We start from the raw sequence: 11,103 nt of genomic DNA on the forward strand, positions 1-11,103 counted from the left end.
ATATTTGTTTAAGAATTCAGAAATGACACAACATGCTATTTTGCTTCTGATGAATTGGTTGAGGTTTAGGATTTGTTTAATCCTAAACTAAATGTTCATCATAACCTCCAGCCAGAAAGTATTTGGACTAAATGACCGTCTGCTTATGTGACTCGAAAAATATGTTTTCACTCTAGAGTGATTTGAATTATTGGGTAAAAGCTTTAAGCTCTGCAGAAAGTTTCAGTTTAAAAACATTACATATTACATTCAACCTCTTAGATCCAAGGGTAAAATAAAATATTCAATCGGTGTACCTGCATGACTTACTACTAAAAGTATGAGTGCACGTACAGAGCAGTGACCTAGAATCAACTGTCTAGTTTTGTTTTTACAGTGGTTCCTCTGATAGCTCAGTGAGATTCAACGGGTATCTGCGAAATACAGACTGAATAGTTAGTTGCAGGTTCAAATCTCAACTGCACTGTTTGCTAATCTCGGCTGGGACCGGTTGGTACGGTCGCAGGATGTATCGGCTGGATTATAATAATGTTGCCCCTTTAAAAATCAGGAGGCATTGCCGATAGCATTCCTCCAGTGTTCTTCACATGGATAATAATAACCTTGCACTTGATATATAGCCTTTTCAGGTCATTGAGGAGTCTCAACGTGCTTCACAGAATATATTGCAAAGTATAATTTGTGGGTGAAACGTGGCAGCCAGTTGCAAACAGCAGTGTCCTACAAACTATTGTTTTAAGGGATTATTACCCACAGAAAGTGACTTGCCAATCGACTAACAATAACATCCCGGTTCCTACTTACTGCAAGGTAAACAGAAGTGTGTGGATTAAGGAAACTTGCCTAAGGTTTTACCCCACCCGCGAATCAAACTTGGGTCATCTCCCTTTTGAGACAAACGTGCTAACCATTATGCTACTGTATTCCAGTATGGAATTAGTTCCGCACAAATCTTGACATCCAAACTGAGACTGAATTAAAAGATTTTGCAAAAAAAAAAATCTGCACGGTCTTTCCTTTTAAGGAAAATAGTCTTCAGGCTCGTAGAGATCGTAAAGAATTTCACCCCTTGGGAATCTTGTTCCAGGAACCAGAGTTGGTCCTTTTTTTAAAATCTGGATCAGCCTGGTTGGTTTTACCTGGCCTTTGCCCGAATCCAGGTATTTCGAGCAGGAGTAAAACTGCAGCTTTCTGAAAAAAAAATGCATTATCGATTATTAAATATTAATGCGATGTTTTTTCATTGGCATTGAAGAATTTCAGGAAAGTATAGATCGGAAATTAAACTGACGGCATTGCAGCATTTCAAATCACAGCACATTAGACAGTGGCCATCCCTGAAGTGCTGGTGATTGATAACTATCTTCCTCTGCTGTCCTTTCAGCTGACCTATTCCTCCATCTGGGACAATGTAATTTCAGACACTGCTCATTCCCAGTACTTTATTGGGATTTTTTGGGGGTGCACCTGCAGGTATGTCGTCTCCTCAGCTATCGTTTCATCCTTAACCATCTTTAGCGGAGATGGTTGTCTAATGACTGAGCTCCCAAATCCCCCCCATTAATCCTGCAGTATTCCCTGGGAGCAGCGATGTTGACAGAACATTATGTGCAGAATAAACAGCTGTTCAAGCTTTAACTTCCTCATGCATATTGAAGAAGCTGAGCAGTGTGCTCCCAGTGTGTTTTAAATGAAATGTAACCACATCAACAAAAGACAGCAAATAGCCAATAAAAATAAACTCAATTTACGTAAGCAGATTCTGCATGCACATCTCATCCGCACCTGTCAAAGCTAATAACAGTTAAGAGTTTTCTGTTTGGTCCGACAAAGGCAGGATGAATATAAAGCGAAGCCAAAGACAAAAATGTCACCGCTGAACAAATGGCCGTGCAGCTTTTCTGTATTTCATTAATGATCACCAGTGAGTGGGCCCAGGTCAGCCAAGGACCACAGAGCAGCTGGCTCGACTGGGGGTGCAGTAATCCTACGTGACAGGAGGTTGTTTCTCCATAGCTCGACTGTTAATGTGCTCCATGAACCTCCACTTTACAGCTCTATCACCCATTCAGTTCAGCTGCTCACAATAAGCTACGCACTTGTTCACTTGTTGCATATGCTCTCCCCTGCTTTGCACAAATCTAAGCAAGCAGCTGGGTTTAACAATAATAATATGGAAAAGTGTTGGTTTATTCTCAGTTTGCACTGATTCATGGTACAATTGTTCAGGTTGCAGAGTGTGTTGACTGTTGACCCTCTGCTCTGAGAGAAACTTCGGGGGAAAACGACCTAAAATTAATTTTTTAAATTCTTTGATAGTTACAGGATATTAAAACAATAAAGTCTTCCGGCATGCTTTGATGACTTGCATTGTTTACAACAACAACAAAATTACATTTGTAAAGCGCCTTTCACGTCGGGAGGACATCCCAAGGCCCTTGACAGACAGAGTTACGGACCCGAGCTTGGTGTCAGGGTGGGGGAGGGTGGAGGGCAGTGGTGGGGGGGGAAGGAGGGAGATCGAAACCACGGTCGATGAGGAGGGTCTTGAAGGTGGCGAGGAAGAAGGCGAGACAGAGGGACTGTGGAATGGAGTTCCAGAGGGCGGGGGCAGAGTAGCGGATGGCCCCCCTGCCGATAGTGGGGCGAGCGAGGTGAGGGACGTGAAACAGGCTGGAGCCCTCTGAGCGGAGGAAGCGAACAGGGTGGTAGGAGGTCGGAGAGGTAGGGGGGAGCAAGGCCATGGAGGGTTTTGAAGGTGAGGACCAGGATTTTGAACTGTATACTGTGTGATGGGAAGCCAGTGGAGTCAGGCGATGATGGAGGTGTTAGGGTCACGGAGCCTTGTGCGGGCTGCAGAGTTCTGGATGATCTACAGCCTGTGGAGGGAGGAGTTGGGGAGGCCGACAAGCAATGAGTTTGCATATTCGAGCCTCAATGTAATGAAGGCAAGGAACTAGTAGTGGAAACAGTTGTGGAGTAGGTTGATGTATTACGTGGATCACTGACCAGGAGGTATCCAATTTACTGTGTTACTGAACAGTACAGACCAGGAAGATCTCAAGTTCAGTCCGTAAACTACTCAATTTGGACATCTTCGGATAAGACCACTGGGTGTTGTGCTGGCAATTCAGGGAGGATGGAGATGCTGCTGATCAGGAAGGTCGTTAATTAACTAAGTGTTGTAATGACAGTTGTGGAATAGGTTGATGTATTACACGGATCACGGATCAGGAGGTACCCAAATGACCGTGGAGCTACTAGAAAGATAATACTTACTAGATTGATCAAAATTGCCGTTTATGTATTTTATTTCAAAATATTTGTTGAACCACAGTGAAATGTATTGCAGACTGTGCAACTCGTGTCTGCTGATAGCGCAAGCAGTGGGTGGTCATAGCTGGACAAATGATGGGAAAGCTTGCCAGACAGCACTCTCAATGACAAGCTATGCGGCTTTAAAGCTGGTTAGACACCCTGGAGTCCCCAAGCCTTGGCTCTTGCTAACCTACGCCTAATACTTTCCGGAATTAGGCAAGCAGGATGCTTCCCTCCAGGGAGAGAGAGTGCATTCTATTCCGACAATCTGTCTCTAGATATTTCCATGTGTAGGCGGGATACGTGCAAATCTCAGTTTGGTTTGGAAACTATGGTGATAGGTTTCCACAAGTGTCAGACACCCGTCTGATCAAAAAAAAAATCAGTGACACGGGAACCAGGTGTCTTTCTGTGCTTTACCTGTGGCCATTCTTCATGTGTGGGCCCTGAAGGTGGGTGTCAGGGGTCAATTGGACTGTGTGTGGCATCAGAGCTAAGCCCTTCTGTGATCACTCGATCAGTAGCAGGAATCCAGCTTCCTTTACGGTAGTCAGAAAGATTTAATAAAGATTATTACTCAACTAATCTGCTTTAGAAAACCACTGTGAAAGGCCAAACAATGCTCCATTTCCCAGTCTCAAACTTGGGACACTCCAATTAAGTGCCTGAGCGATGCTCGCATTTCTGAAAATATACCTTTAGGAGAGGAAGGGCTGAAACTCCCGAGAGATTGTGAGGAGGACAGTGAGAAAGAATCGTGTCCGATAGTGTCTGACTGCGCACTGGTCCTACACTGCCCCTGGGTGGATACATTTATAAATTGCATCGGAATGTGTTTTGTGTTTCAATGCGAGTCATTTGACTCCCGATCAACTATCCAACCAGCAGCTCTTAGATAGTATAGCGGCTAATCTTTGAAGCAAAAATGGTGGTTAGAATGTGGAGGGAAGGGGAACGTCTATCTTCGAGGTTAGCTTTCGAGCCCACGTTTCCTGTGCTTACATATTTACATTTTGTTGTACAATTTCTATTGAAACCAAGTCAGTCCACTGTGGAAGTCTCGATAGCCTGTTTCGTCAGCCACGGGGTTTGCAGTTGCAATTGTACCATTCTAGGGTACCAGGACTTGGAGCAGGAGACCAGTCACTGGAGCGGAGACTCTGTTCCCGATGACCCTGAAAGCCAAAGTCCTAGCTGGAAAGACACCAGGAAGCTTGCCAGATGCTTTGCAATGACGAGCTGCATGGTTTTAGCAGGTTAAACTCCAGGAGCCCCACACATACTCTGGGGCTTCCAAACCTTGGCTTTTGTGACTAAACTCTCCAGAATTTGGTGAAGAGGGTGCATTTCTCCTGTGAGAGAGTGTAGCTTTGTTTCCAACGAGCAGAATCCTTAGCATATGTAGAGTTCTCAGTGTTAGGCTCATTCGTACACCCACTGGTGTACCATTCCATGGGTTCCAGGTATCCTCTGATACCCTGCTTAAGTGGCCATTCTTCACGCGTGAGCCTTTGACAGTGAGTGCCCCTCCCTTCAGCCGAGGAGTCCCTGAGAACTCATGCACAGTTCCCCAACTGCTCCCAGTATGAAATCAGCACAGTTCAGTGTTCTCATCTACTCTGTCACAGTCTGTCCCACTCAGTGGTACAGGGCCAAACAACTTCTGATTTTTAATCCACTTGGTCTTCCCCACCCTATTCCCCTGTTGCTTTTTTGCCATTTTATTTTTGCCATTTCAATCTCAACATGTTGCTGCTTTTCTGTCTGTCTGTCTGTCATTATTTCCTTCTTTCTATCGTCTTTCTGTCTGCCTTTCCTTCTTTCCTTCCTCCTTTTTTCTTTCTTACCTGCTTTCCTTCCTTCCTTCTCTCTCACTCACTGTTTGCTCACTCCTGCCTTGTTACATCTTCTCAGTGTCTTCTCTATTTTGCTATGCAGATGTTCCTCAAGTCCCATTATGCACCAAATATTGCATATCTGAATTACGCAGCAGTACACTACATATCAACTGCTATTCCCTTGTAACTAAAAGCAGGCAAGTGCTGATAGACTAAACTCACAGTGTTGTTGTGATCATTAACCAAGCAGCGAATGTGTAATTGTGCATCAACTACATGTGGCGCCTTGGTCATTATCACCAACCAAGAGCAGAATAAACTGCCTACCCACTGCATCGTGTATACATGAAACTGATCTGTGAGAGATATGCCTTCATCATATGCATCTTAACATTGCTAGGTTGTTAAATTTAAGACACTGCTTGCTTTCAAGAAAAGGTATGCATTAGTTACCTAATGTGTCAGAATTGCCACCTTATCAGACCTGACTAAAATTGCAGTGCTTCCAAGCATCCACCTCTATTCCTAGCATTTCTAATTTAGCTTCTGTGCCTCAAATATCCTGCTTCTCCTCAAATCTCTGACGAATGGAATTCCAGTCAGACAGGGACATTTCCACGTATAGGTGGTGTATGTGAAACTCTCTGGTTTGGATATCCTTAATCCTGGTGATCGATTTCTGCATGTGTTAGACATCTGATTGACTGAAAAAAATGGAATCCATTCCATTTTCATTTCAACAGCAGCTCCGCAACACTTGGTAAACAACACAGGAATTGTGACCGGTTTGTCAACTTTGTAACGTGGTGGAAACAAACTAATAGGCACATCTTTTCACATTTGTTGAAATGCACAGTTGTTCAGAAGTATTGAGGTTATTCCAGTGTGAGTCAATCCCATTTTCAATCCTATAATTTAATCCTCATTACCTTGCTCAAATCTGTCAGATTGAACCAAAATTAACTGTTTGCTAATGGAGATTAAATTGCTTTTTGTGTAATATATATTGGCAGTTTGACATAAGACAGATCATTCACACAGCAACATTTTTTTAATGTAAAACTTTTATGTTAGATTGAGATGCAGAAGTGATGAAATGCATCAAGATAGAACTTGCATGACGTTTTCAGTGTAATTTTTTTCTGATTGTGATCTTAATGTAAAAGCTTCTCTTTTGTTGAAAACAAAAATGAGGATTTCGATAAATTGTGTGATGCATGGCAACACAGCGTTAAGTATGCAGAGCAGCACTCACAACAAAAGTCTGTTGATGTTCACCTTTGAAATAAAAGACAAATAGAATTATGAATGTTTTGTTAAACAATAATCCTTGCGCAGTTTTACCTTGAGGATAAGTGGCCAAGAAACGAGGTAACTTCCTTCTCTTTTCGAATTAGAAACATAGAAACAGGGGTAAGCTATTGAGCCCCTCGAGCCTGTCCTGCCATTCTCTCACCTCATGGCTGATCCTCAAGTCCAGTTACCTGCCCTTGGCCCTATATCCCTTAATATCCTGATTAATTGTGCCAGTCCGATCTGTAACATCCACTTGAACAGGCAGACGGGACTTCATTTTGCATCTCATCTGAAAGACCACACCTCCTGTAATGCAGCACACCCCCGACATTGAATTGGAGAATCAGCCCTAGTCAATCAGCTCAAATTCCTGAAGTCAAATTGAATGGTACACTTTATGACACATGTAGTTTATCTCAAGAATTGGGACTAATGACACCCACATGGCCTCATTTATTGGAAATGGAAACCCAGAACAGCTGAATCTGGGCTGAATGAGTCTGCACGTAATCTATGCAGAGCTCATGCATGTACTGTTTTTCTGTGTATTACAATCAGACATTTCTAACTCAATTGCTTGTAGGTTGCAGGAAGTGGGCAAAGTATTTTAAAATATTTAAAAAGAGCAATTGATATAAATCGGGCAGACAGGGACTCTGATATTGAGATTTCCCTCGCACATGAATACAGCAGTCAATTTGCGCACAGCAATGTCCCACAAACAGCATTGGAGTGTCACCCCTTTGACTATATGATTCCAAGTCCAGATGTGTTGCCTGAACCCACAACCTCTACAATGCAGTGCTGTGGATGTGCTGCATAGCCAGAGGTGCCATCCTTCAGATGGGTCGTTAAACCAAGGTCCCATTGCACGCTATGGCACTATTCAAAAACATAGTCACTCCATTTCACAGTAAAGCACTTTGAGATGTCTTGTCGAGTTGATAAGGCGCTAAACCAAATGCAAGGATTATTATTGGATTGCATACAGATCTCTGTTATTAAATGTTAAGGGAGAAAGAGAGACTGAATGTATACAATCCTGAATTTGCAAAGATACCTCTCAGAAGAAAAACAACTCGCACTTATATAGCGCCCTTCACATAGGATAATGTCTCGGAATGCCTCACAGTGGTGAGCTAGGACTTCTAGCAGGAAGGTGGGGTGGGGGGATAAGTGACCAAAAGCATGGTCAAAGAGTAATAATAATAATAATAATAATAATCCTTGCATTTGATATAGCGCTTTTCACGTCGGGAGGACGTCCCAGGTTTTCAGGTGAGATTTAAAGATAGAAAAAGAGTGGGTGAGTTGAATGCATTGAGGCAGGGAGTTCCAGAGATTAGCGCTGTAGTGACTGAAGGTTCAGGGACGTGCAGCAGGCTTGCGTTAGCTGAGCAAAGGGAATAGGCTAATAAGGAGTGTGCTATGGGCAGGTCAGAGGAGTTGATATGATACGGAGCCAGTGGTGCCTGGCAAGGATTGGGCTGATAGGAATGCAGAGTTTGGTTAAAGGATCTGAATCATTGATGGTTGAAATGTAGGACAGATATATTGTTAGTACGGACTGCGGTTCCTGACTGTAATAGTACTAATGGTTTTGAGATTGATAATCTGATGTGAACGTTGCGTAAGTCCATCTGTTACCTGCTCTGTTCTCTGAGTTATAATAATCCCTGGCCTTTCGTGTTGCGAGGGCATCTCAAAGCGCTTCACAAGATTTACTGTAAAGTGTAGTGATTGTGTAATTTGTAATGATCTCCTGTGTACAACCAATAAATGAGCGCACTTTCAATATGAATCATCAAATTTGGGAAGAAACGTTTCTCATTATGTGTTTATTTTTCTTCTTTCTTTTACAGCCCTAAGCAGTCACTTCGAGTCGTTATCTCAGGTGCTATAACAAGGGTAAGTTTGTTTATTTCAGCTTCTGTCTGAAGATGAAGATCTCTTCATTTTATATTGGTTCTGGCAGGGTTGCTTTCTGCATTTTGGTTTCAAATTTTATTTATTTTCTAGGTTACGTAGTTCAAGTTTTCTGAAGGACAGGAAAGCTTGTTCTATCATAGAATTGTACAGCACAGAAGGAGGCCATTTGGCCCATCGTGTCTGTGCCAGCTCTATTAAAAGAGCTATCCAAATCAATCCCACTCCCCCGCGCTCTCCCCATAGCTCTGTCCTCCCCAAATAATTATCTACTTCTCTAAATCTCTAATCATTGGTAACAGAATGGAGGAGGGGACACATATAAATAAGAGTACTCCATTATCGGCAATAGTTGGTTTATAAAATTCCAACTTGCCTTACAACAAGGCACAATCTAAAACAGTGCCCTGTCAGCACACTGTTTGTGTACTGCGCAGGAAGTCAACCCGCTTCTGGGTTGTGGGGTGAATGCCGACGTCACATCCTGAACGAGAATTTTTTGCACGTTTAAAAAAAAAAAAAAAATGGCCAATTTCTAGGTAATCAGGTCATCACGATTGTCACTTTCTATGTTGGTCTGTGTGTCAAAACCAATCACAGACCATCCACTTGATAAGCAAATGAGCATTATAAATGGGCCCCCTAATAATGAGGTTCTATTGAGTTAAGACCCACTGTAATGCAGTCGCTGGGGCCCATAATATCCCAACCCATCTTGTAACAGGTCACTTTGGTGACCGGAAATTAGCCATTTCTTAGTGGTGCTGGAAGCTGCCCCGCGGATCCACCCACGTTATAGTGGACATCTGCGTTATAATGGAGTGGGTTGTAATGAGGTTCTACTGTATCATCCGTGTGTACTGAATCAGCAGCTTTAGAAAAAAATGAATTCCTCATATGAGATGTTTTGGTATTTTAAAAAGAGGAATTTGGGGAATAAATCCTCTTCAGGAAAATGACTGCACATGTACACGGGCACAAGTTTTTTTAAATCTATGTAAGAGTTTAGGATTTGCAATTTTATCTTCCATTTAGAGAGAGTTACTGACCCGTGTGTACTGTTATTGCCTGTACTGTTGCACAGTGCTGTAGGGCGTAAGGATGGACAGATCGTTAGGTGTTTAATCAGGTTCTACCTTTTCCAATACTGTGTACTACTGATTATTGCCACTAGAGGTTGTCCATGAAGCACAGAAGTAAAGAAACTCTTTTCTAAATGAACAGTTTTTTGTAGTGATGTCACACACACGTCTGTGTAGAACTGATGGTGTTAACTCCTGCTTTTAGTGCATTGTAATACAAAGTAATTCTGTGCATTTCTTTACAATAAATACCAGTTTGGTTCGGTTAGTTTACTAAGGTTGTGGGTTCAAGCTTCCCCCATATAGGAACCATAGTCTAGGCCAGTGGTGGGCAATCTGTGGGCCATCAAGAAGTGCACAAATTTAAGTAAGTCTGTGTTTGATTTATGGCATAAATCAAGAAATATTCCTGGTCTAGGCCCTAGACTAGGGAAACACCAGTACAGTCCTGGGCAAAGTGCTTTATTGTCAGAAGCGCTGTCCTTTACATGAAGCGTTAAAGCAATGTCCTGGATTTTCTACTGGTGTCCTGACCAACAATCCTCCTAATTAATTAGTCACTCACCCCAGGGTTGTTCCTGGAATCTTGCAGGTACAAATGGCTGCTTAGAATTTGCCTAAGAAAATAGTTACTTAACATAAATTAATTATGTAGTATTTCAGAGATTCAACATAAAACTACAAATGCACACAATTGCCCTGTATTTTCCATCCAAAACACACTTCAAAATGTAAATTCCCTCTTAAGTAAGGCACTTTTCAACTCTGTGCGCCGTCAGAATTTAGGTTTCTGCAAAATTGGTTGTTTGTAAATTATTGGAAGTTCTTGGAATAATTATTGCACCATCTACAGGGTGATAAGGACTTCCCTCCAGCTGCAGCCCAGGTCGCCCACCAGAAGCCTCAACCAGGAGTGGAGAAGCTGCCTCCTGCACATTGCATTAATCAGACCATCCATCAGCCTCGCAAGTGAAGTGAACCTCCTGTTCACACTACCGACCGACAAAAATTCTGGGATGAAGTATTAAACCAATTATGTTGGATTCAAATGTACCAGACAGGCACAAGAGTTTTTAAAAACTCACCTATGGCTTTAAATTTTGTAATCCTTGTTCAGATAAGTTTGGCGAATTATGACTTTGTGAACATTTTTTAATTAAAGCTTGGACACTTTTTTAGAAAACAAATTCAGAAATATTGAAGACATTCTGTCTGCGTGTTACCCAACTCGCATTATACCCAATGTTGACAATATTGTCAGGCACAAATGTGCTTAGTACTGTGTTATACATTGTACTGTTTTAATCATTCTCGTGTGGGAGAATATCAGTGTAAAATAAAGAAAATCTTGTTCCAGACTGACGGTTGTATTTCAAAATTGTTTCATTTTGTTCCACCGCAATTTATTTAAGAATCTGTCGTGGCCACATGTGTAATCTAAAATATTTTAGACTTCTAGGGCTGACCAGTCACCCATCTGTGCCCTTATCTTATTTGTAGATCCAGTTAGCGTACCACAAGGCTGGCTGGAAGACCTCTTTAGCTGGATTAAAGCTCTGGCTTGCTTGGATCATTGATTCAAATCCCAAAGCTGCCAGCTGGTGTACTGATTCATGTGAACACTAGTGCAGCTCCCAAAAGAA

The 11,103-nt window shown here is 42.2% G+C and overlaps 1 protein-coding gene across 1 annotated transcript in view; it reads left to right on the forward strand.

The window, feature by feature from the left end:
* The window catches only part of LOC103176255 (death-associated protein), a 35,175-nt gene extending 24,357 nt beyond the window's left edge, over positions 1-10,818 (forward strand). Inside the window, exons 3-4 of the mRNA XM_042332347.1 lie at positions 8,315-8,360; positions 10,314-10,818. Coding sequence (XP_042188281.1) covers positions 8,315-8,360; positions 10,314-10,433 — 166 coding nt within the window. The 3' untranslated portion in view covers positions 10,434-10,818. The remainder of the gene's footprint in view (positions 1-8,314; positions 8,361-10,313) is intronic.
* Positions 10,819-11,103: the final 285 nt, after the last annotated feature.

This window comes from Callorhinchus milii, unplaced genomic scaffold (assembly GCF_018977255.1).
Source record: "Callorhinchus milii isolate IMCB2004 unplaced genomic scaffold, IMCB_Cmil_1.0 Scaffold2, whole genome shotgun sequence".
In the NCBI taxonomy this organism is placed as follows: domain Eukaryota; kingdom Metazoa; phylum Chordata; class Chondrichthyes; order Chimaeriformes; family Callorhinchidae; genus Callorhinchus; species Callorhinchus milii.